This window comes from Gallus gallus, chromosome 4 (genome assembly GCF_016699485.2).
Source record: "Gallus gallus isolate bGalGal1 chromosome 4, bGalGal1.mat.broiler.GRCg7b, whole genome shotgun sequence".
NCBI lineage: Eukaryota > Metazoa > Chordata > Aves > Galliformes > Phasianidae > Gallus > Gallus gallus.
This window is the reverse complement of record NC_052535.1, coordinates 66107168-66133041: the sequence shown is the minus strand read 5'-3', so window position 1 is coordinate 66133041 and position 25874 is coordinate 66107168. Positions and strand designations below refer to the sequence as shown.

General features: G+C 37.5%; 1 protein-coding gene across 2 annotated transcripts in view; it reads right to left on the bottom strand.

Moving 5' to 3' along the window:
• The window catches only part of NFXL1 (nuclear transcription factor, X-box binding like 1), a 44076-nt gene extending 19472 nt beyond the window's left edge, over nucleotides 1-24604 (bottom strand). For both annotated transcript variants that reach the window (XM_003641238.6, XM_004936055.5), the window contains exons 1-18: nucleotides 24355-24604; nucleotides 23528-23698; nucleotides 23047-23156; nucleotides 21818-21951; nucleotides 20345-20523; nucleotides 19574-19735; nucleotides 19349-19449; nucleotides 18389-18503; nucleotides 17947-18071; nucleotides 16940-17062; nucleotides 16476-16566; nucleotides 13344-13464; nucleotides 12595-12751; nucleotides 11733-11824; nucleotides 10221-10242; nucleotides 4810-4950; nucleotides 2179-2345; nucleotides 1225-1294 (exon numbers count right to left, since the gene is read on the bottom strand). In XM_003641238.6, the coding sequence (XP_003641286.1) occupies nucleotides 1225-1294; nucleotides 2179-2345; nucleotides 4810-4950; nucleotides 10221-10242; nucleotides 11733-11824; nucleotides 12595-12751; nucleotides 13344-13464; nucleotides 16476-16566; nucleotides 16940-17062; nucleotides 17947-18071; nucleotides 18389-18503; nucleotides 19349-19449; nucleotides 19574-19735; nucleotides 20345-20523; nucleotides 21818-21951; nucleotides 23047-23156; nucleotides 23528-23698; nucleotides 24355-24514 (2241 nt within the window). In that variant the 5' untranslated portion in view covers nucleotides 24515-24604. The remainder of the gene's footprint in view (nucleotides 1-1224; nucleotides 1295-2178; nucleotides 2346-4809; nucleotides 4951-10220; nucleotides 10243-11732; nucleotides 11825-12594; nucleotides 12752-13343; nucleotides 13465-16475; nucleotides 16567-16939; nucleotides 17063-17946; nucleotides 18072-18388; nucleotides 18504-19348; nucleotides 19450-19573; nucleotides 19736-20344; nucleotides 20524-21817; nucleotides 21952-23046; nucleotides 23157-23527; nucleotides 23699-24354) is intronic.
• Between the last annotated feature and the right edge of the window lie 1270 nt (nucleotides 24605-25874).

Sequence of the window (25874 nt, the reverse complement as noted above, 5' to 3'; positions counted from 1 at the left end):
GAATTCCTGAGAAATTCTGAAGTGTTCAGCAGTGGAAATACTTTCCAGAATATCTCTGACTATTCAAATTTTTCCACTTTGTAAATCTTCTAATTCTATAGAATTAGAAACAGAGTGAAGAAAGGGCTGTCACAACTAATGACAACTAAAGAACAAAGGCACAACAGTAAATAATACATAGATTACTGAAAAACACAAGCAGCGCAGAATAACAGCACTGGGAGGGACTAGGAAGAAGTCATTTTGCTCGTCCCCCATGTCTTAAAGCAATAAAATCCATAACTAGACTAACCCCAATACATGTCTAAGCTGTTAATGATGAACATCCTGTAGGTCTTCCAACCTATTCTTCCCATGCTCTACAAGTGTTACTACTCAAAGGCAGTAATAAACATGAATTTCCTAACTGACACAGCCACTAGTTCATAGCCTGTTTGTCATATAACAAGGATACTACTCTTCTTCACAGCAACCCTTCATAAAGTCAGGTACAGTAGAGCAATTAACTCCTTTGTCTTAAGCTTCACACTACTTAACACATTTCACTAGCACAGTCAAGCATTAAGAATTCATTTTACTTAGGTCCCAAAAGTTTTTTTCTCTTTTTTTTTTTCTTGTTTCCTAAAACTGTTGTGCAGACAGTGGTTACTAATCCAGCACAAGAAAAATCACAAATACAATCCTCTGTATTTGTCCCAACCAAAGAGTACCCTGTTATTTGAGAATATATATTCAAGATCAGTTTTCAACCACATCAAAAGACATACTCTTTCTTCCTCATTCAACCTCACCAGCCTCAATCTTCAGCTTTCAAGCCATGAATGTATTCAGTGATATTGTCCTGGAGACTTACCCCTTGTAGAATCAAGAAGTCATTAAGGTTGGAAAAGAGCTCTAAAACCAAATCCAACCATCAGGCTATCAACACCATACCAACTATACCATGTCCCAAATTGCCACATCTTCACAGTTTTTGAACTGAACTCCACCCTTCTTGATCCTTTGATGTATCCTTCCAATTTGACAGCTAGACATTAATAACTCTCCTACAGGTACAATTCACAAACTACCCCCTTTGCACCTATCATTCAGCACATTCATTCAGACTAAGATTCTTGAGCTTACTTGGCCTACAAAACTGTATAAAAAAACCCTACAAAAAGTAAAATTTGCAAGCTACCAGACATTCATCAAATGAAATATTTATTTGTTAACATGGCTTACCTGTTTTGGACACTGGTTTTTGCAGGAAGTAAGAAGATCTTTTTCTTTTATATCTGCACTTGTTAGTTTTCTACAGAAAAAAAAGATGTATTTGTGGTAAAATCCAAATTAAAAACAAAACAAAAAACAAAACAAAAAACAAAAACAAAACAAAACAAAAAAAACAAAAAACCAGGAGTCAATACAAATAGGAATGTATTCTAAGTGTACCTCATTGCAAAGATAAATGGGGTCATATGTCCACATCCTGTGGGACTAATATAAATGACACTAGGCCTCTATCAGACAAAAACACCTAAATTAAGAGGATTTACAGTGCTTTAAAGAGAGCACAAAAAAAAAACCCCACATGTGCGTGGGATTAATGTTTTTGGAGCAACATACATACAGAGGATAATGCTCAAACCCACATGTCCAATTTATATCTAGTAAAGCTTATCTTCCCCCTCTACCCACACGCTCATAAATAATTAAAAAGGAGTACAAATGATTACTAAGATGTTTTCCAATTAAAACAGATAGAGTTTGAAGGACATTTTGTTTCAGAAGTCCACATTTTTCTAGGAATTTTAGCTATAAGATCTTTTGCAATAGCTACATTAATTCTAATTCTTGTTACAAAATTCTTTTTTATTTACTGTAAAAGAACATAAATTAAAAACATCATGTAAGATTACTACGTACTTGCGTAACTCAAAGTATTACTATATCATAAAAGCATTAAGATCAATTCTGCTCATGAGAGTCCATACAAGTACTGTTATTTTAGCAGTATTAGTAAATAAAAACACTGAAAAGATTTCAACATACGAACAATGTACCATATTACAAATGATAACCTTGAAAAGAAGTTTTATAACTTGCCACAGGAGTAGCCCCCATCCCCAGACATTTCAAATTGTTTCCAATCAGGAGCATTTGAATGAAAAGTTGGGTTCCAGTTCTGACACTTACAAGCATTCAATATACAGTACTGATAGTTTGCAGTGACACTTTATTTTAAGCATCTGGAGACAAGATGGACAATCCCCAGGATGACAGGGTAAAACACATCGGTGAGGACAGCCCAATGGCCGTGGCTTGGTACACTCCTCTTCACACCGCAAACATTCTGGACCTGCCTAACAAAATAAAAACAAAGTACTAAAGCAAGTGCCAAATGTTAGTTTACAAGATGCCACTAGCAAGCTTTTAGATAGAAGAAAGAGTTGGGGTGTTTTTTCCCATAGAATTCAGCTATTGAGTAACATATCCCTCAAGCAAAATATTAAAAGGAAAAAAACCCACATATTTTAAGGAAATGTCAGTGTGTATCAGACAAAAAGAGCTCTATTTTGCCTCCTAGACATGAAACGACCTCTCAATATTAGTGCTTTGAAAAATAGCCATTAAGTCTGCTCATTTTCCATGGAAAACTGTTAGAAAAAGAATTTCATATTCAGAACTAATTCTTGCCACCCAATGTGTTACCGTAATATTTCAGTCATGATACACTGCTCTACAACACATGGGTGTGGAGGTTTGAGAAAAAAAAATCATTCCATTTCCCTACATGTATAATAGTTCAAGTAACCTTTCCAGAAAATATTTGATGAACATTAGGAAGGTAAAACATGCTTCATTCCTACTCATTCTTGTCTCAATAACTTAGACAGAACCCCGGTTTGCAATCAAATATGCACAGATAAATCAATGCGATTTAATAACTCAACCCATTCAGCACAGTATTCAAAGCACACACAACCACATTCAAATGCTCAGTTTAACATAAACCAACCAAAGTAAAGCCGGTTTACCCAAGAATGAGGCTACACAATGCTTCTGCAAAAGAACTAATTCATAGAACCATCCAGGGTGGAAAAGACCTCCAGGATCATCCAGTTGAACCTCACACATTGGCCTCAGCCCATGGATCTAACCACTGTTTTATGCTGTTTTATATAAGGGCATAAGTTTTAAATATTTTTCCTCTTATTTTTTTCCGCTTACAGTTGAACAATCTTCGCTGCAGAAGTTCAACAAGGAACCCTGCTACAATGATCATCTACAAAACACACCATGTCCAATACCTAGGAATCAATACCTAGGAAAGATACCTTTTTTTGTAGGAAAAATACCTACAATCAATACCTAGGAAAGATAACAGAAAATGAAAGCACTTTCAGTATTGTGACAAGAAATGTAGCAAACTGTCTGTAAATGCAAACAGCTGGGCTTTCTACTGTATTTTCTAACAGTAATACAGTTAGAAAATACTAACTGTATTTCCTACAGTTAGTATTCTACATTCTGAAAATGTAGGCAGAAAAAAAATTGATGAACATTAGAAAGAAAAAAAGGCAGGAAAAAAAAATCTAAATTCCAGACGAAAATAATTACAGACAAAGGCAAGAAATTTAAACAGCCATTTTCTGAATACATTTACAATTTAGTCTAGTGAAACAACAATTGAGAAATGAGATCTATTCATACTTCATATGTAGAAAGCATCCCTCTTTTGAGAATGCACTGCCTCATCCAAAATGGAGCCAGGCGGGTTGAAACTAGGTAATCACTGTGGCCCTTTTCAACCCAGGCCATTCTATGATTCTATGATAACCCTGAACAATATACACATCAATTGGTTAAACTGAAGCAGACACTCTCTTACACTCATAACTAGAGATGCCTAGAGAGCTGTCAGTATTTACTGTTGTCATTCTATTGCTGGACTCTGATGGTCCGCAACTTGCTCTAACAGCTCATACTCTTCAGACAAAAAAAATCTGCAATCATGAATTAAATATTAACATAACTGCAATATATACAGTTATTAGATAACACTTCTAAGACATGAATTCAGAAATTAATAATCCTATTAAATTTAAAATACAACAAGCTAAAACATAACAGATATGTTTCGTATCCTATTGAATGCTTGCTCAGTTTTCTAAATGACCAGAGGTTATGCTGCATTTTTTAAAGTAATGCTTTAAAAGCTTAAAAAGACTTTTTCTTCCAAACTATGACTCTCTCAAGCCAGAAGCCATATGCTCTCAACTGATCAAAACTACAGCAACTTTCACCTTTGCATTTTTGTTTGTTTCGTAATATTACTTTCAGCAACTAAGATCTACAGCTCCTAAGTGACAGTTTTTAGAAGAAATTGATAAACATGAATATATCACTCCAGTGATTCAAGAAGTCTTCGCCTGTTCTGCAATATTTCCAGTGCTCTCTCCCAAAGATGTCAAACCTCTTCAACCCATATCCAGCTCTTCTCAGTAAACAGCTTTCCCAGTAGACTGCAAGTGCATTTGCTCAGAGGCATTATCAGTAGGTTGTGAAAACAAAGCAACATATCTACCAAAAACAAAATGTGCAGCATTTATGAAATACATAATACTGTCCCAGTTTTGTTGTCTAAGGAGTACAGACTAGCTAATTGTCACAACATCAGTGGGAATAGATCACACATAAATCAGATTCCAGTGGAATCTGTAGTAGATCCTATGTCTTCTAGCAGCAAATTCTTTATTTTCCAGTTAAAACTGAAGACAGCATATAAAACACAATAAAGTAAAAGCAAAAGAAAAATCAACCTACCTTCTTTCCATCTGCGTTACTGTTGATTTTAGTAACATGATGACATTCTTTCATACAAGTGTGATTCTGACAACTAAGAAGTCGCCCACAGAATCTTTTACATGAGTAGGGACCTGCAGAGTGACATGGTAGTGGACTAACCTGGAAGTTAAAAATAAAAGATCCCTATAAGTAGGTATCTTTGTATCTATCTATTTATAGGCAGATAGCATGTGAATGCATATATAGGATTGTACATGTGCACTGTGTCGCGTGTGTATAAACATCTATATACAACACACACCACCATTAGAGAAACTTTTGTTCTTAAGCACCCTTGCTAAAGAACAAAATCAGTAGTCAACTTTTTCTTTTAATATACACACATACACAGACACTTCAGGCTCTCATCCCTACAATCACACATCTGTTTTATGCTGATTACACCTGGTAAAAAAACCTTGCTAACTTTCACAACCTAGCTTCCCTCCTCCCCATCTCCTTTTTCTTTTCTAAACAGACTACTACAGTCTTAAACCCTTTAGTGCTATTTAGTCCTTCTTTCTGGTTTATGCATTTGCCTTCCAGTAAAGGTTCCCAAACAGCTCTATATCTATTACAAAAGCTGTCTATAGCTTGTTTTCACAGGGCTAACTGTGTTATGGTCATCACAGACGCAAAACATTCTTACAATTCTACAAATAGAAAACAACCTGAAAGCCAGTAATTTTAAAAATCAAGTAGTTTACACATCAAATATAAGTGACAGGAATTGGGACTGAAAGAAGAAAATGCTCTATGACAGACCTGGGATTTTAATTTCTAATGAATGTTATTTTGGGTGCTTCTAATTTGAGGTTAACATTTCAGTTGAAACAGCATATGCTTAGGAGCCTTTAACTTCCACGGGTACTGAAATGGATTGTTAGCTCCTAACCTTGCTAACTAAGTTACTTCCCTAAAGCTGAATGGTGAACGTACCCTCCAATATAGAAAATATTAAAGGAAACTCACTGTTCCTATTTTCCTACCATTACATAACATCCATGTTAAAAAAAAAATTGTTTCTGTGGTGCTGTCACAAAATTGATTTTTTTTAAAAATCGTGCTCATTTCACAGAGAAAAAGAGAAACAATTTCTGATGTTATTATGAAACAGGCTAATGTGACATAATTCACTTTGACTGGGCTAAGAGTGCAATTTTATGTTATGGCTTTAGTTGACTGAATAGCTTCGCTCTGCACCCCTTCTTCTCTCCTCCAACTCTACAATCCTAACTGCGCTATCCTACCACTCTTACTTTGAACAAGCTCTGCCACATATGTGTCTTTGGAGCAAAATAATACAGCTAATTAAAACGGATGAAAACTAATTGACAGAAAAACAAGTTCTTTTATTTTGCCAGGCTCACAAGTTGCTTGGCCAGCCAAGCAGGTGGGTAAGGTAAGAGAAGATAGAAGCACATAGTTTAGGGTGGGGAATGTTCTCCCTTCAGCAGTGTCCACATGCTAATTTCCTTCAATCCTAAGTAAAACTACACAAAGCAGGACTTGAATTCACTTGCTTATAGAAATCTTTTTTGATCCCATACCAGGAAAAAAAAAAAAAAAAAGGCTGGATTCCACAGTAAGCCACTACAAAACACAATTCATTCACAAAACTTCTGAATGCCTTCTCATCCTGATCCACAGAAAATCTGTGAACAGGAAGAATCCATATGAGAGAATGGACTTCAGAAGAAAAAAGCAATGGGCTGTTGTGTCCAACTTCTCTTACATCTCTACATGAGAACTGCAGCTCATTAGCTGGCTAAGGCACTACTGCAGCTGTGAAACATAGTTTGAATGCTGCCTGCTCCTACTCCCTCCTGCAAGCATGCTACAGCTCAGTCCCTAATGGCTTTTGCTTCTGTTGACCAAATGAGTAAAAGCCAGCAATGGGCTTAATGAAAGAGAGACTAAAAGAGAGAGTACTGCTGTATCTAGTGAACATAAACTGATTATCAGAGCTTGTATCATTCCTATTATCCTGCCCCTTCCCATCCTCCATCTCCTTCCTCCTCCCTCTCCTAGAGTCACTTCATTTCAGCAACCACATAAATAGTAAAAAGGATGTTGGAAGGTAAAAGAAAAGACAATAAGGAGGCATCGTTCTCAGTCCACTACAGAACAAGGACAAAGAAACAAAAAAAAGACATGACAGCTTTTAGAAGCTTTCCAGGACATTTTTCAAATGGAAAACAAACCCAACCAATAGATGCATCAATTGGAATACAAAAATAAAAAATAAAAAAAATAAATCAAGCACAATAGAGCAGGAAATTTTTGAAAGTATTCATCAGTCATAAAGATTAATCTCATCGAGGCTCATGTACAATTTATCTAGAGGCAGACTAACAGTATTCCTCCTATAAATTATCCACACACTAAAAAAATTCAGAATAATACAACAGAGCATTAAATTTCTACCAAAGAACACACATACTCCACCCGCCCAAAAAAAAAAAAAACCTAATAAGAGTTCTATCATCCTGAGAACAAAACCGATTCTCCAGTATGTTCTAAATACTCATCATAAGCAAAACAAGAATATTTTCCAAAAACCTTCTACAGGGGCTTTAATACTTTTCCATAAAATTAGATTTTGAATGTATACATCAACTCTCGGAATTAAATTTTGAAAGACCACAGGTATGCTACTGCTACAAAATGTGAAAGTCAAAAATAAAAGTAAACCATCAAGTTTTATTTTGTGGTGACAACAATTATGATGGCAGGTGAATTTCACACCTACAACTTCAATCAACATCGAGTGCTGCTTTTAAGCACTTTGATTTATAAGAAAAAAAGAATTAACAACTGCTCTAAACACATGTAAAACTACTCAAAATTGACACCATAAAAATACTTAAAAGAAAGCTGCAAGCTGTAGCCACAGGAAATCTTATTTTAGGTTAAACATCTTGTAGAATGGTATTTCAGTGAACACAGATTTGATAAAATTATGTTTTCCGAGTAGTTTTAAGCCTGCTGTCTCAAGTGATAAATCACTTTCCTAAATACACAAAGACATGTGAGAAGTAGAACTAAATCCAAACCTTAAAATAAATTAAAATGTCAAAGTTAAATTAAAAAAAAAAAAAACACAAAACTTCACTGATTTAATCCAGTGTCTACACTAATTAAAATTATTGTCCAAAGGAAAATGTAAAGAAAGTAAATTTGTACTAGCAATAGCATACAATTCCTAAACTGCTTCCATCCATTCTCTCCTCTATCCATTGTCTGCAGGTATCTTGGTAAAGCTCAAGGAGTCCTTGTAACTTGTTTCATTCTCAGCAATTGCTTTTCGTACCTCTCCCACTATAGGCTCTATGACAACAGTCCAACAAAAGTAAACCATAGCACAGCAATGAATCCCTCTTCATAGAAAACTTTGCTTGAGAAAGCCGTTACGTTGCTCACCTGTGAAACTTCCAGATTTCCCAGTGAAAATCCCCTCAGGGGCCAGAAACTACTGCAGTAAAGCAAGTGTTCAGAAATCTATACAAACAATTTCTCTTTTTAACAAAAGTAAATTACCTTGAGCTGACAGAACTTTTTAAGAGACAATGAAACTGTAAAACACTGAGCAAACATTATTGGACCTGTGTGGGTTTTTTCCTTCTTTTTAGAGATCTCGAACAACATGAAATTTGGGATGCACACTGTAAGCACCCTGCACATGCACAGTAATAAAGATGTCATTCTTTTCTTCTCCAGCTACCAAAGATTAGGATACCTAATTCCTCTCCAGAAGCTGCCAAACTTGAGCAGGAAGGAAACACTGCACTCTGTTGGGCAAAAGAAGGAAAGTTCCATCTAATATCAGTAAACATAAATTCCTTAAGTACAGACTGAGATTCCTCCTTATTTTTCTGCAGTAAGCTGTAATAAAACCATAACCCAAAGTCATTAACTGGCTCTGCTAAGAGCATTATGCAACAGAGAGGGGATTTCTTTTTTCAGATATTTTGAAATAAGCAGTTATAAATACATAGAAATGTGAATCATTTTCGCTATAAGAGCTGCTGTACTGTCCTCTGTTATAGGGAGGTATATGAAGTTCACACCCATGCAAATCGGAACAGTACTAAAACAGCTTACATTATCTAGAGCACATTATGTTGGGCCAATTGCACAAAGTTTAAATTTTGTTTGAATGCAAATTCACGAAAGAGAGGATGAGATTTATTATGATCTATCACAAGAGATGCCATTCATTCAAAATAAGATACTGGTTGATATACCTGGAAGTTTTACTATGGAAAGCAAAAAACATAAATCAGCTGCTCCAACAACAAACAAGAAGACATGGTTACTCCTTTCATGCAGTTCAAGAGCATATTTTTCTTTGGCAGCTAGCAAGCTGAAAAGCAGCTCTGTGGAAGCTGTCTTCACAGCATGCTTGGATCAATAAACGTATTGCATGAATAGACTGCTGCTTTAACTTGGTTAAAAACATTCATGACATTGCCACCACATACTGGGCCACCATTACAACTCATACCAAAAGATCATTAAAGAAGGTCAAAGAATCAAAAAAAAAAAAAAAAAAGAGTGGGTATCTTGAATATTTAGAGTTTACCATCTTCTAGAATTTTCCTCCAGATTAAAATGGAACTAGGTTTGCTACACCGGTAACAGCTGTGCTTTGACAGTGAATTACTTACCAGTAGACATATTACCAAACCAAGGTGTAAATAGCAATATCTTTTTTTAAGATTAGTTTAGCAATCATCTTTTAAAAATGAGAAAAACATGCTAATCTTCCATTTCTTGACTTTTAGAAATGACTGCTGATGATGGTTATTCAGCTTCAAGTGTTAATTTGATTTTCTTACTATACTACGTAAACCAGAATAGCCAATGACTTGATTTAAGATGGAGAAGCCTAAATCTCAAAAAGATAAGCTAATAATTCCACTACGTTGTCTGACATTATCCATTTATGCTTAGATCCAAATCACTTGTGAATTTCCTGGTACTGCACTATATTCTCTTCCCTTTTAAAATGAACAATAAAGACACAGCAGGTGCTAGAAAATTGAAGAAACAGAAAGAACAGAGAGAGAAGAATAACTATACAACGAAGTGAGAAAGAAAACCACAGAACTACATAGTGGAGTCAGAACAAATCAATTTAAACACTATTTGAACAGATATGCAAGAATACACAAATAGCTTCATAAATGAGTTTTCATTTCTGTCCAAGAACTCTAATTTTAAAAGGAACTAAAACACCTGTGATATGTAAGCCTTTGTGATGTTACTGCATTGGTTTTAAAACATAAAGAAGCCACATAACATTTCTCCTTCAGTACTTTTTCTTGCTGATTGACAAAGGGAGATATGCTTCATATGTTACTTAAAAAGCCAGTTTCCAGACTCACCTCATGCTGTCCAAGACACTCCCTGTTAAGGAGAGTAAAAAAAAAAAAGAGAAAAAAAGACTTAGAAAACATATATTGCTTTAAGAAAATAAGTGATAGCGTTTTTCAGAGGAAAGCAATACATTTTTTAAAGAAAAAAAGTGCAATTCAGGCCAGCTCAGGCAACACAGGCAGCTAAAAAAAAAAGTAGGTCAAAATCTTATCTGCTTTTGTAGCACAAACTAAAATAAAAAGTCTATTTATTTATGTAGGCCAATGCCTTCATTTTTCAACAGTTCTTGCTATTATCTTATGATGACAACTCCAGAATTTCTAACACAAAGCAACTACCTATAGCTACATGTGGTCTTTAGGACAATAGGATATCAGCAAGAAGAATCAAACTTTTGCAGATCAAGAGTCCCCCACAGCAACCTTGCATTCAAGCTGTGATGTACTGGTGTCAGATGAGTAACTAGTTGCACGAAAAGCTGGCAGGATCACTGGGTTCAAACAGTAGTGGTTAGTTGGCTGCATGCTACTTGGACACCAGTTACAAGTGGAATTCTTGTTTATTTGAAGATAGCAATGCCACTCAGAAGCATCTCAACAGACTGGAGGAATAGTTTGATAGGAAGTTCATGAAATACAAAGTCCTGCATCTGGGACTCCATAGCACAGGAAACTTCTGTCATGTAACTTTCACAAAGAAAAAGAACATTATAGTTGCAATGATCTATCAGAAGAGTTTGGATATTCCAGAATTAACGTTACCTAATACTAATAGAACTTCAGTTTGCCAAGCACAATAAAACGTAGCAATGCTATCTCTTGTTAGAAAATCAAACACAGCTTTCCCAGTATGGTTTCCTTCTCACTGAGCAAACTAATATCTTCTGGAGAGGTGCCCTTGGACTGAGGGAGGTGATTTTAGGATGGGAGCTCAGAAGAACTAAGAGATGTGCCCTACATAATGCATGATGCTACACAATGACCTCTGCTGAGCACCTACATGAGACTGTTCCTATGGTAATGTACCCAAATTCTGAAACCAAGCTTTCCAGATCTCTACATTTTTCACCTTTTGGGAACCTGGCTTTGAACTCTGAGCACAAGTATCAGGGCTATTGAGTAGGAATACTTTCCATTAGCATATAGTAAGTTAGATGCAAGATCCACGCACTGAACAAGTGAAAAACAAAATAGCAATTAGTTATGCCAAAAGTTAAAATCCTATGAACTAGAAAAGAAAGAAACTACATGGAAAAATGGGTATATGTCACTTAAGACTATCAATTTACAATGTCAGTCTTTTAGATTTTAATACTTTTAAGTCAGCACTGTATTAGAAACAACCACTTTTTACTTTCCTTTCGTATAATAAATACATACTACCAGAATTATTAAGCCATCACCAATACTTCCAAGTTTATGAATGAGAACATTGTTCACATAAGCTCACTTCATCTGAAGAGGAGAACAGTATTTACGCATCCAAAACTTTGTTTTCTTATTCACTTATTTAATACTTACACTGGTATAGGAACCTCACAGGGTGGACATGGTAACGCAGTCTGAATAAAAGCTGGCTCAGATGGCTGTTCCCAAGGACCTGCGAATTGATGCTGAGAGCAAAGTATAAAACACAACTGGAACCACCTGCTTAACCTTAAATAAACTTATCATCTAAAGAGATCCCAGTTCTAAAAAAATAAAATAATCGATCCACTTTGTAGTAATTTAAAAAAACCAAACAAAAAAATGAATGGAAAACCCAACACCACCTCCCCAAACAGAACTACAATTTCATCTTTAGCATAGCAATAGGTAAGAAAGGCCTGTGGCCTTACTGCTAAAAACCAAAAGCAAAGCCAAACAAACAAAGAACCAAAAAAAAAAAGTCAAAACAAGTATTTAATAGAGGTAAAAATATAAAAAAATATATAGAAAAATTCCTACTAAAAATTGAAATCATCATACTGAAATGCACGTATGCGTCATATTTGATGATGTCAAACAATTTCTTCTAATTTCTGCACACTTTGATGGTTTAGTAAATACCAGTTAAACTTAATTTTTTCCTTCTATCTTAAGACTTACTGGCTGGTTATATTTGAAATTAACCATATGGAATGAAACTCTAGGCAGTAAAGTTCTTATAATTTCTTGAATTACCTTAACTGCTAAAGGTTGCCCAAGTACAAAGATTATGACATTAATTAGATTGCAACAAAGGAACTAGAACCACTTAATTTTTCAGGTCAACAGTATGAATAATTCTGTGTTCAATTACTTATTCTGATTTCCGAAAGGCTTCAACAAAAGATTAAGGCCAAACAACTGTTTCTTATTCTTCAGAACACAAGTAACACCCCATTTTTCACTAGTTACTTACAATGCCAGCCTGCTTCACAAGTGCTTCATCGTGGCAGGAAACAGGGCACAAATGACCACAAGTTAATGTCTTCTGGCAGGTCTGACGACACGGAGGACACCGACCAAAGTGACAGTAGTGCTTCTCCTGGGTAGGGTGGTGACAGGTAGGAGGGCGACTGAAGTAAAATACAGAAATCAACATAGCAGCGAGGAATAAGAAGATACAGTCACTAGACAATTATGGCTCAAATATAAGAATGAAAACAAATTCTGTTTTTAAAAATACGCTTAATTCTCACTTTCTTCATGACTAATATTATGGTAAAGTTATACATGAGTTCTAAGTGAAATTAAAGTCAAAGCTGGGTTTGCATATTACAGTTACTACAATCCCAACTCAAATGCAGGCTAAGTAATCTTGCTGCAGCTGAGCAGAAAATACTCTGTTTTCGTTTTCACTGTCAAGATTTTTAAGTGAACTGCCTTATGGAGGCACCAGAGATGACGTGAAGAAGGAAATGGACAAAAGAGTAAAAAGTGTTCAGTGGAGCAGAACCTCCCCGTAATGTGCTGCTCATGAAACCACAGCAGCTAAGGGGTGTCTTAAATGAAGGATGAGTACTTATCTCCCCATCCACGTAGTCAAGAATACAGAAACTGACAAGCAATGTAATTTTTACTTTTTAAACTGTTGTATTTTACTACTTTCTTTGAAGATACTTTAAATTCCACTAAGGAACTAGAAACACACCCACTTTCTATACTGACCTGCACAGCTGTTTACATTTTGGAGGCTTGATGGTGCGCTCTCTGCCACAGGGCACTTTAATAACAGTTTTTCCACAATTGCATTTCACATCTACAGTCTCTGGACATGGATTACAACTACCTAAAAATAAATACATTAACAGCATGATCATCTGAATAAACCACTGATTCTAAACAATGGTAATCAATGTAACTCTGAATTTGCACATGGTATCATTATCTTCCTCTGGTGATCTAAATAACAAATGGCTGTTCATTTATTTCTGCTTACTCAGTTAATTTATTTCAAATCCCTTTTGGGAAAGGCAATTTAATCATCATAAAAGAACAGTAATTATAATGTTGATTATGCTACCATTTGTTAACTGCTACCAAGTTTGAAACAATCCCACCCACTCATTTTAAAAACAGAAGCCAGCATCATTAGTGCCCAGCCATTTGGACTACACAAAGCTCAATACTGTCATTTAACATTTCACTCTTACATATGTATAAAGTCATCTTTCTTCAGTATATAAAAGAGAAAAGACAACATTGAAAAAAAAGGTAGGATACTGTTTTGGGCAATATTACAAAGTGTTCATTCTTTACGTATAATTAATGCTCTTTTGAAAAGATCCTCCTTGTTTATAAGTAATTCATACAACTAACACAATGTACTTTTTCTATAAAAAAAAAATCACTAAACTGTTTCTAAATCTATAGCTCTCCCACACTACTTCAAGTGCCAACCGTTGTTTCATTACTGAGTAATTAACAATAAGAATATGCATCTTAAAAAAAAAAAAGGGGGGGGATTTTGGCTTTCTGACCATGTTGCACCCAAACTTTAAAGAAAGCAAGAAAGTAAGCATTATCAACAGCACAAGTTTTTAAGCAATTCTGACAGAAAGCTGCTGAAGAAAAAAAGGTTGTAAGTGTACAATCTTTATAAATGGAATTGTAATACATAATCAGCACATATAAGCAGGTACTTTTATAAAATAAACCAGGAGTCTGAAGTTACGCTGCCCTGAATGATTAGCATGCATACTATTTAGAATCATAGAATCACAAAAATTGGAAAAGACCCACAGGATCGCCCAGTCCAACCATTCACCCATCACCAACAGTTCTCACTAAACCATGTCCCTCAACACAAAGTCCAAACACTCCTTGAACACCTCCAGTGTCGGTGACTGCACCACCTCTGTGGGCAGCCCATTCCAGTGCCTGACCACCCTTTCAATATTTACTTACCATACACTTACAACTCGTACACTGCTGAATGCCAAGTGCTTACTATCAGCAGCTATCTTAAAAATTCTGAGAGCAGGTATCTTTTCAAGACCCTGATCTGGCAAGCTATTTCTAGGAGGTATGCTATTTCCTTTAAAACCAGTGGTCACTAAGATATATTAGATCACTGCTAACATGGTCTGGCATTACAAACTGACAATAAAGTATGTAGTCATAACTTTCAGGAGCAACAAAAATATTGAGGAGTAGGAAGAAACACACAAATATATACTTTTAAAGACAAACTCATTGCCTCCATTAGAAATATTTCCAAACATTGTGACAATAAAGTATAACAAATTGTAGCCTACTACAATTTGTGAGAGTGCAGGAGTTAATCTTCTACATCTGATACTATAATTATTTGCTTCACTGGGTATAAATTCTCACAAAAATCAACATCACTTGTTTATTTATTAGTTAAGATACTTTAAGGTATTTATTTCTTCATAATTTCTTCTAATAACAACGTTAACTATTGGAAGTCATTAATGTCACTTCTAGCCAGGTAGTAAGATGCAATCAACAACAAATACAAGCTATTGAATTTAAGCTTACCCTGTTATGCAGCACTAGCTCCTTGAAGGTTTCCAACTAGAATTTTGTTCTGCTATTTAGTTATGATTTTGTTCTGTTATTTAGTTACGATTTTTACACTATGAGGGGTGTTGAGGCACTGGCACAGGCTGCCCACAGAAGCTGTGGATGTCCCAACCCTGGAGGTGTTCAAGGCCAAGCTGCATGAGCCTTTGGGCAAGCTGGCCTAGTAGAAGGTGACCTAACCCACAGCAGGGGGCCTGGGACTAGATGGTTTTTAAGGGAACTTTCTACCCAAACCATTCTATGACTGTATCAACCAGTTCAAACTAATGCAGGGAAAAAAAAAAAAAAGTAACCAGTTCTTTTCTGACAGTGCAAGAAGGGAAGGAACACAATTAACAGAGAAAAAAAAAAAAAACCTACCAGTCTGTGGTAATAGATTTAATAGAACGTTAAATGGGACAACCACCATATTTACCTTTCCCAATCATCTTTAAGATTCACTACCACAAAAGCAAGATTGACTGAGCAAGTTGTGAATTATTACCTGAGGTGCTGCAATTTATAGTTCAGAATAGTAAGGTAAATTATACAGGCTATTCTGTTGCTCTTTCAGCAGGGCACCAGTTTCTTGAAGGAAAACTGCTGAGAAAATAGCTCCCTTTCAGTCACTCCAATTTAATCCCCTACCACATGAATGTCAAAGCAATTGGTCAGGATAAAAGTGGCCAGGTAATCTTGGTATTCATCAGGATATTTTTAACCAAGGTTACTGAAAGGTGTAGTAACTTTGTTGTTGTTGTTATCTTTCATATATTCAGTAACAAGTTTTTATTTTCTCATCTGTACGACCTTAATACACATCCAAATTCCATCAACATTTTTTTTCAGACCACTCATATCACACACTGTATTCTAGGATTTTCATACTTCATTCAAATTTTGCCAGCATTGTCATTTTTATATGTGGTTGGACTTCCTTACGCATATTTAGTGACCAGAATTATTTAGGGAAAAGTCAAGCAACGTATTTTGATTTAAGCAGTTGGAAAGGGGACAGAGCATTTTCAGAGGAACACTGCTAAGTAAAATTAGCAGGCAAAAATCCTGGCTGTCATTATGTAAGCCCTTAGGCTCCAACCAGCACTGAAAGTCTTTCAAACACATTGCTCTCACAGAAAGCCCACATGGGGACTCAAGACCAAAGGGGGGGAATTCACGAAGCACCACAGAGAGTCATACAAACACTAAAATAAACCATATTTTGTTTATTATTATTGTTCATCACTACAGGGATCCTTCATCTGTTCTTACCTCTGTGGCAGCCTGAAGGACATTTGTGATTTCTGCAACCTAGAGTCCGCCCACACACTTGATCACAAGGTGGACAGTTTCCAGGACAGCACTGTTGAAACAAAATACTCTATGTAACTGCAAACTTCTGGTATAAATTTGTCCTCTCCTAGTATATTCTCCCCCCCCCCCCCCCTCCCCAGTACTTCTTGAAATATTATTCATGCAATTTAGTCAAATTTCCTCAAACTCATTTCATAAACAGACATGAGAATATCAATAAAGTTTTTAAAAAATAAAATAAACTTAATAAAAAACTCACACATTTTAAAGTGCTTTTTTTAGTGTATCAAAAGGTCTTTTGATACACTAAAAAAGCTGAAGGCTTCCAAAAAACATCAGAACATCTTAGAAGTTGATTTATAAATAAATACGTATTATTATCTAAGGAATACATTTGCAACAGACCATTTCCAGACACTTACCTTTCTTCTGCACTGGTGCTTTTGGCAATCACGAATTTTAGTACACTTTGTCTCACATAAATAAGGCTTATGACAGGGCATGCGTTTAGTGTGCTTCCCACAGCGACACTGTTTTTCAACTTCCTGGGCAACAAGGTAGGGAAAAAGCAAGGTATTTTTTAATACATGAGCTCCACCCCAGAAGAAAAAAAAAGGAAAGGGAAGGGAAGAAAACAGATGCAAAAGGAGTGGGAAAAAAAGATGTTCCACTATTAGCTGGAAAATAACATTCATGGCATAGTAGTATTACAATGCTCTATCACAACAGATAGTATATTTCATGCTCTAAGAGCAATAACCAACATGGGATTTTGTGTCAGTACTGCAAACGTTGTGCTCTAGATGGCACTTCACAGTAAGACTTTAGCCTTGGTCTCACCAGGAGGATGGCCACTTCAAGAGAACCACTTGAGTATGCAGTGCAAAACATCAAGCGTAAAAGCAATATGAATTCATGCAAAAAAACTACCTCAACAGCATAGTAAACTCATCTACCGCATACACAATTTAAGAAGTAGATGAGTGGCTTTTCTTTGACCTTCATCCCAGCTATATTATACGAACTACACATACTAACATCACAGACTCCATAGTCAAAGCTGGTCCAGAAGAGACAATCAGACAGAGCTTTACAGGCCAGTCCACGAAAGTTCCACAGATATTTAGGGCCAAAGCATTATTTTCTAACAGGAAAACAGAGGTATGTAACAGCATCTTCTCTTTCATCAATGAAGAAATATTAAGCCAAACAGCAAGGAAGTTTAAAGAGCTGGGGGAAAAATTAAGTGCCTTTCACGGTGCGCTTAAGTTAAAAATAATAATAATTACAGTAATAAAATATCTTTATCTCAGAAAAGTCATAGATTTTGTGACAGACATTTCATTTTCCTCAGTAGACTTGCAGTGTTCTGAAGATAGAGTGTTTGATAACACTAACGTGTGTGAAACAGCTACACAGCTGGACCGACCTGTCGGCATGTTTCACAGGGACCTCGATGACAGCGCTGCAAACATTTATGGATGCCACACTCTAAAACTTTGTCACAGCTATCACCACAGGTGGGCACATCTTCTGTACAAGGCAACGTAAATTCTAGATGAAAAGAGAGAAGTACAGGCAAACAATAAGGAAAACAAAATTTAGAAAACAATGCATACTGCAATATGACTTCAAACACCAATTATCTATCCCGTTTTTGCAAAAAGCTTCTCTAGAAATATTCACATACACAGTGAAACCCCTGCCACTAAGTCAAGCTTTGAAAGAATGAAGCAAAAAGGTAAGTTTCAGCTTTCACAGTTCACTGCAAGAATTTTTTATGGACCCTGCACTGCTTAAGTAACCTAAACTGCTGACAGTCAAAGGCTGGATGACATTTCTTTAACTTACTGGGGAAAAGAATGGCTTACTTGATTTTCCACATGGACAGGACCTTTTCCCAGAACGAGGACAGTCTCCACAGGGACCAGCATGACAAACTTGTTCACATGTGTGATTACCACAAGGTAAAGCTTTTCCACACACCTGGAAAAGTCAGAGAACTCAAGTGAATGCAACGTAACAAAATGTCACATTAAGATTAAGCAATCCAAGACAAAAACAAACAAACAAACGTATGGATGCCAGACATCTGGATGGAATTAAGCTTTCTCAGTAATGAGGAGCTAATTGTAGCAATAACTTAACAAGCCTTCTGTTTGCTGAGTTTGCCAAATGAAACCAATCACCCCTACAGCAATCCTGACTGGAAGACCGCTGTACATTGAATGGTCAGTGATTCACAAAACAGCCTGAGCAGGCACAGGCCTGTACTGCGGTAGGCTACATGTAGCACAGACTTCAGGCCTGTGTAATGCATACATCCCATGGCCAGAGTTTAAACTTAGCCAGTTAAAAGCAACAAAGGAGCCCACAGGCAGCTCCTACTTGATGACAGTGATTATGCCAAGCACAGGACCTTGCCTTTATCTAGAAGCACAGTGAGAAGTTCTCACAGGAACATCCTTTCTGTTTGGCAGCAGCAGTGATTAATAGAATTGTTTTCTTGTAACAAAATCCCGCAACAGTTTGAATGAGTAAAACAGAGTAACACCTGCTACGGTCTGCTCAGCATGCTGAACATGGATCCCAGGAGCACTAAATGCTGCATAGCTTAGGATTCGCACCATCTAAAGGGTCGTAATATTAGTTATACTGTTCTCTCTTTCTGTACAGTGTTAGCTCAAATAAACATCATTTTAACTGATACTTTACAGACTCTTCATTATTATTCTCATACAGAAATGTGTCTTTTCAATCTGTAATACACCGAGTAATCAAGTTTTATAAAGATGTGAATAAGGTGAGGAAAGTCATCTTCATGAACATACCTGTTCACACTGCCACTGAGGACTTGCACAAAGCCTTTCTGCTGTCTGCCTTCCACAGATGCACCGCTGTTTACTGACACGTGGACAAGGCTGACAATCTCCTGTATGAAATCGTAAAGTTACGCTGAGCATAGGAATTAGATTTTTTGTATTCAACTTGGAAAATAATAATACTTCTTAAAAAGTAAAACAACTGCTCTTTGGAAGCCTAAGGAGGCAGGCTACCTGAGTGACAGGGATTCTCACAAGTATGCTGTCCACATAGCAACATTCGTCCACATGGCAGACGACATGACCACTCCTTGGCACTGCACCTTCGGGGCACTGGTTTAGCTTTCCTACAGTGACAGGATGTTGTGACCATCTTTGGGCAAGGTGGACAGGGACCTAAGCACAGAAAAAAAAGAAACCATGAATAGCTATTCAGCAAATGCCTCCTTAACTACATCTGTTTTATTCTGGAAATTTTAAATATAGACAGCTTCAATTTAAAGTAAAATTATGCAACAACTACATAAATAGAGGTCAAATATTATAATAATATATATATAACATATAGTTATATATATATAGTATTATATATATTATATATATATTATAGTTTATATTATACATATACAACATATACATATAGCACATATAATACATATAATAATATAATAATACAATATAGCAGCTGTTTACAAGGGCAGATAGTGATAGGACAAGGGGGAATGGTTTTAAACTAGGACAGGGGAGGTTTAGGTTAGATATTAGGAGGAAGTTCTTCCACACAGAGGGTGCTGACACACTGGAACAGGTTGCCCAAGGAGGTTGTGGATGCCCCATCCCTGGAGGCATTCAAGGCCAGGCTGGATGTGGCTCTGGGCAGCCTGGTCTGGTGGTTGGTGATCCTGCACATAGCAGGGGGGTTGAAACTTGATGATCACTGTGGTCCTTTCCAACCCAGGCCATTCTATGATTCTATGAAATAATCAAGAGACACGAGGAATTTACCTGGATGACAAAGTAGCAAGCATTTATGCCCACAAGGAGGTTTGAATTCCTTCTCACATACTTGACCACAGGAATGAGGTACCAGCCATGGGTCCACTGTTGGATTCTCTACTTTTCCACAGTAACAGTAATACTTATTGGGAGTTTCAGACCGTTTGTATTCAAACCTACATTTTGGGCTATAAGAAGGAAAAATGGGAAAGAAAAGGAAAAGTGTTAGTTTTAATTATTTCAGTTTCCCAAGTTTGTTAACAGCCTACCAATTAAGATTCTTACAACTAGAGTAACCAAAAAAAACTGTATCCATAATAAATAATAAAGGTCTTGCTATACATATATCTGTTAGCCTTGATGATGTCAGGTATTAAAAAAAAAAAAAACAGCATTCCTAAAGGTTGATAGGTATCGAAGGTCTGGAGTTTGTCAGTTCCACAGGCCCTAAGCACTTTCTGGTGTGAGCCACTGATAAGGGAGGCAATGCAAGAGGAACAAAGCAGCTACTGGGGAAAGACAACAGACAAGCAGTTCCTTGTCAGATAAGAGCAGAGTCCTTAAATGGGCTAAGTCATTATCATCATCAAATAAAATATCAATTTGCCCACATATGCCATTTCTCTCAAGTGACTTCACTGATTTTACTTAACATTTAAGCACACGATAAATGTCACCTGCCTTGAAATTTTTAAATGTACTGTTTTTAAGCACAGTGTTTATAGAACTAATCTGTAACACAGCAGGCATTGTTAACTTGTACAAAACTTGAGACATTGCCAGGCAATAACTCTATACCTTATTTCCTAAGCGAACCAGCTTGTCTGAGACCCTACATTAGAGTTCTTGAATCCACCAGGCACTTTCAATCAAATTTGACTGAGGATTCCATCTTAGAGATATTACATATACCCACATAAAAGCAGGTGGGAAAATTATGGTACAAAACAAATGTACATCGCAAAACCTTAATTTCCAGAGACAAACCTACTGAAAGAAGTAAGGTTTATTATTTATGTATCCATAGTATTACCACCTCCTTTAGGCAATCTCATATAAAACTCATGACTGACTTGAGTTACAAAGGGACTTGAAAATCATGATAAGTAAAAGAAAAGTTATACTACTTTAGAACTGACTTTTAAAAATTTTAAATTTCATTTGCCAATTTTAAGAGACACAGATAAATAAGTAAGACCATTTAAAAATAATTATTAAAAGCTGACATGATAGATTGCTTACTTTTTTACAGATTAAAAAGAATTTGATGCAGCAAAATATTTTAATATCACTGGAATACTACCAACTTACATTAGCAAATACCTAAAAAGAATTCAGGAAAATAATACAAAAGCAAGTCTTGTAAACCTTTTCATGTATGTGTTTGCATGTCACCTACGTGGACCAGTCCTTTCTAAAGCAACTCAAGTGCACACATTTCACAACAAAAGCACCTATGTAAATATGTAACGAAGAACTCACCATGGCCACGGATAATCTTTCTTCCCAAAATCATCATCTGTCAAAGGAGATGACACAAGGAAAAGGCTGTCCTTGGCCCACTTTTGGATACACACCAGGTGAAATATACAGAAGCATCCACAACAGCTCCAGACCTAAAGAGCAGATGTAAGTGCCACTTTTTTTTTTTAATGAGTATTTTTTCCCTGTTTCAATTGATGAAAATCAATATCAAAAGAAAAACAAGCTTGCTATTTCCCTGTTAAAAAAAAAACAAACAGATTCCCAAGGGTAAATTACACCTGTTGTTACATCAGATTAATAGAGAAAGTTTTGTTGCTACAGATTCACATCCCTATTATTCTTGCCGCTTTCACCAAAGCTTAGGAGCCCATGTAGTCATAGAAATACTGAGTCAAGCACACCTTTGGAGGTGATACAGTGGTACCTCTTGCCCAAAGTGCAATTAACAGCCACCTTAGCAGATGCCTAACTTCACATCCTGCGGGCCCCTTAAAGATGGAGACGCCACAATCACCTTGGGCAAGTGTGTAGCACTACCTTTCCTGTATCTAGTCTGTACCTTTCAAGCCTCAGATTTTATTATCAAGCCTCCCCTTTATTACACCATCTGTCACCACACAGAGAACTGGCTTTAGTTTTCTTCACAACTTCTAAGTGGACAGAGCCTGTAATCAAATCATTCCTTTGCATCCTCTCTGCCAGACTAAACAAGCCCAACTCTATCACATACCCTAGATCTCTAAACATCTTTCCCTGTTCAGGTTTCAACAGTTACCTAAAAACATTAAGAAAAAGGTTTTTTTTTTTTTTTTTTTTTTTTTTTTTTTACAAGAATGGATTACAATATGGTCTTTTTCCAAAGAGCTAAAGAAATATAATGCAAAAGAAGCAGCAAACATTTGCTTTTAATTCTGTTCAACTTAAGAGAGCTGACTTTGATAGTATTCTCCCCCTGTCACTAAACCTCTGTGGTTTCAGCACACTCCTCATTGCTAGTTCTGGAGGGAAATACTATTTTGCTTAGAATTTCAACCTGCTGCTGAAAAGAAGTTTAAGCAATAAAAATTCAGTTGTATGCCTTTGGAACCTTTCTCATGATGTCTTAAATGGTCAGCTTAGAATGAATAATTGGCAAAAGAAAAGCAGCAGAAATTTCTTTGTCTTTTTAATAATGTATGATACTGCCACAAATTAAAATACTTGAAAGCATACCATAAAGTACTTACAGCTTGGTTCCTTTTAACTGAAGCAATGCAGATCAGACATGTCATAGCCCCTGACTGAAAAGCTTCGTTCATGTACTGTCTTGTACGTTCCAGTTCACTTGCATCTCCATCTTTAATGTACAGAAATTTTTAAAGCAATCAGTAATGCTTGATCTGCTATTCTGTACGTGTTGAGACTGTTGCAAGAAGTAATTTTTTTCCTCTGAACAGAGGCCAGTCATACATTAATACAAAACCACACTATTATAAGTACTTAAGTAAAGCTGCAAAACTATACCACTGGTTCTGCTGAACAAGGCAAGAAGCACAGCAAGTATGCACTACTGGGAACAAGCATTTTCAGTACATCAGAAAGAAAGAAGTACATCAGAAGACCAGTGTTTCCCCTTTAACTGTGCAAAAAGTCTAAGATGTAACCAATAACATCATCTCTTCTACGCTTTCATATCCAAATAAAAGTCAGCACACAAAAAAAGTTTACCGGTTTGACTGGTGTAAATGGTAAATGTTTTCGCCAAAATCTTTCCTTGTTTTATTTCAGCATCTTCATCATCATCTTCTGACGAAGAACTAAACTGTTCTTCAGCCAGCTTTCTTGCTGCAGCCTGATTCGCCTTCTTAATTTCATCAAATTTCTTCTGTGAAGATAATTCTATTTAAAAGAAAAGACTGTCACGATCTGAATCATCGTTTATTCTAACGCCACATTCAGTCCTTCATCTTTTCAACTATCCTTCTCTTAGCGAGTTTGTTTACTTTACATTTCTGAAGGTGCTATTTTGTTACACTTCCAGTACCACACAGGAAAATATACACTACTTTTCCTTCTCCGCTGGGCATTATCCATAAAATCCACAACAGGAATTACTATCTGTCGATTACTTGTGGCCTTCAGAGGTCCCAAAGCAGCTGCTGGTTTCCCACATCAGACTACACACGCCCATCCTACCGCCCGACCCCTGCCCGCTGCCGCACACGGTCCTCACCGCGCTCCCTAACAGCTGCTAACCACGCCGCAGCCTTTCCCGAGGTTCACCCCACTGCTCGAAGGGCGCTGACTGAGGACACCTCGGGACAGCTCCAGGACACTGCGCACACACAGGGCTCCTGGAAGGGGGGAAGGGACCCGCGAGGCCCCCGCCGACCCCCGGCTCGCTCCCGCCGGCAGTGGGGCTGAGGCCGGGCCCACCGCCACACGCGTCCGCCTCGCTCTTCCAGAGGCCCCGGTCCCGTTCTGGGGTCTTCCCTCTGAGGCCAGGCCGGTCTGCCGGGCCCCGCCGGAGGGCTGAGGGGGAGAAGGGCACTCACCGCAGGTCCCCTCGCCGCCGCTCGCCGCCATCTGAACGCACGCACCGCCGCGGCCAACAGGGGCAGGAGGCCGGGCGGCTGCCCCGGCACGGTTGGAGAGCCCATCCCCGAGCCTGGCGCGACCCCGGCCCCGGCCGCCCTGCCGCCAGGCCGCCTCCATCCCTCCCCGCCAGCTAGAGAAGGGCCGCACTCCTCACACCCCGGCGCCTCCCGGCCGCAGCCGCCCCAAGGCGAGCTCTCCGCCCTCCCCGCCGGCTCAGCCCCTCCGCACGGAAGCCGCATGCGGAGGCCTGACTACAGCTCCCAGCATTCCCCGCTCGACAGCGAGGCGAGAAGCATCGGGACGGGGCCGAGCGGCGGCTCGGAGGACTACAACACCCAGCGTGCACCGCGGTGGGGCCTCCGGGGCGGAGGCGCGCACCCACTGCTGTCTCCCGGAGGGGGCAGCAATGGTACCTCGGGGTTGGGGGAGGCAGGGCGTTCGTGTGATGGCTCTGTAAGCTCTGTATTTAAGGCTTTCTTCCAGCAGAAACATATTGATAGGAGTTAGTAAAAGATTTCAGATCATAAAGAACCTGAAAGTGCTAAATAAGCTGCTAGAGGTCAATCCTGTTTTTTGTTTGAAATGTTGTTCATAGGAAAGGAGCACTGAAAGATCCAAGAGAGACAATGTGCACAGTAGCCCTCTGTCTTTATTAAGACTCCGTCTAATAGTACTAATTCCATAACATTTCTCTAATACAAAACCTTAAGCTCTTCAACAAAGATGAAAAGTGCTTCTTAAGTGCCTAGTAAGATATGACACATCCCTATAGGATGCTGCTGCCATATGGATTGTGAGTTATAACAAGAATTCTGATTGCTAAGCCCGACATTCAAAATGCAGAAAATGCCAGAATAATGCTTCTTGTTAGCACCGATAGGTTTGAATTAAATGCATACCCTTTTGCCTCACCAACACATTTTCCAGTGCGTTGTTCAAAGCACACGATCAGTAGTGAGTGAACAGCCATCCCATATAAATATTCCATATAAAATCTATGTGTTTATTACTTCATAACATTTAATCCTTGCTGTGAATCAGTTATTTATAGATCTCTTCCATTCTAGAAACTCAAAAGTATTAAAAAACAAATAATAAAAAATGCATACACTTTGCAAAAGACCCGTTTTGCTCAAACAAAAGATCCAATTTGTAGCATTTCCATCTTACTAAAGAGAAAAAAAATAGAAATATAGAAAGTTTATCAAGTTATAGCAGTTTTTATACGTGTATTGTTTAAGACTGGAAGTCCAATTGCCCAAGATGTTAAAAATGCTCTAAGTACAGAATTATGTATTCTCTCTGAGCACTCCCTTTATTCACTCACAGTCATTGAACTAGTCCAACAACAAGTGACTATGATAAAATAAGCTGAGGTGGACCTAATGAAGTCATAATATTTTCCAAACCTTACAAACTTCAGTGCTCACATCTGCATTGTAGATAGACCTAATTCTTTAGAAACAAAAATACACAA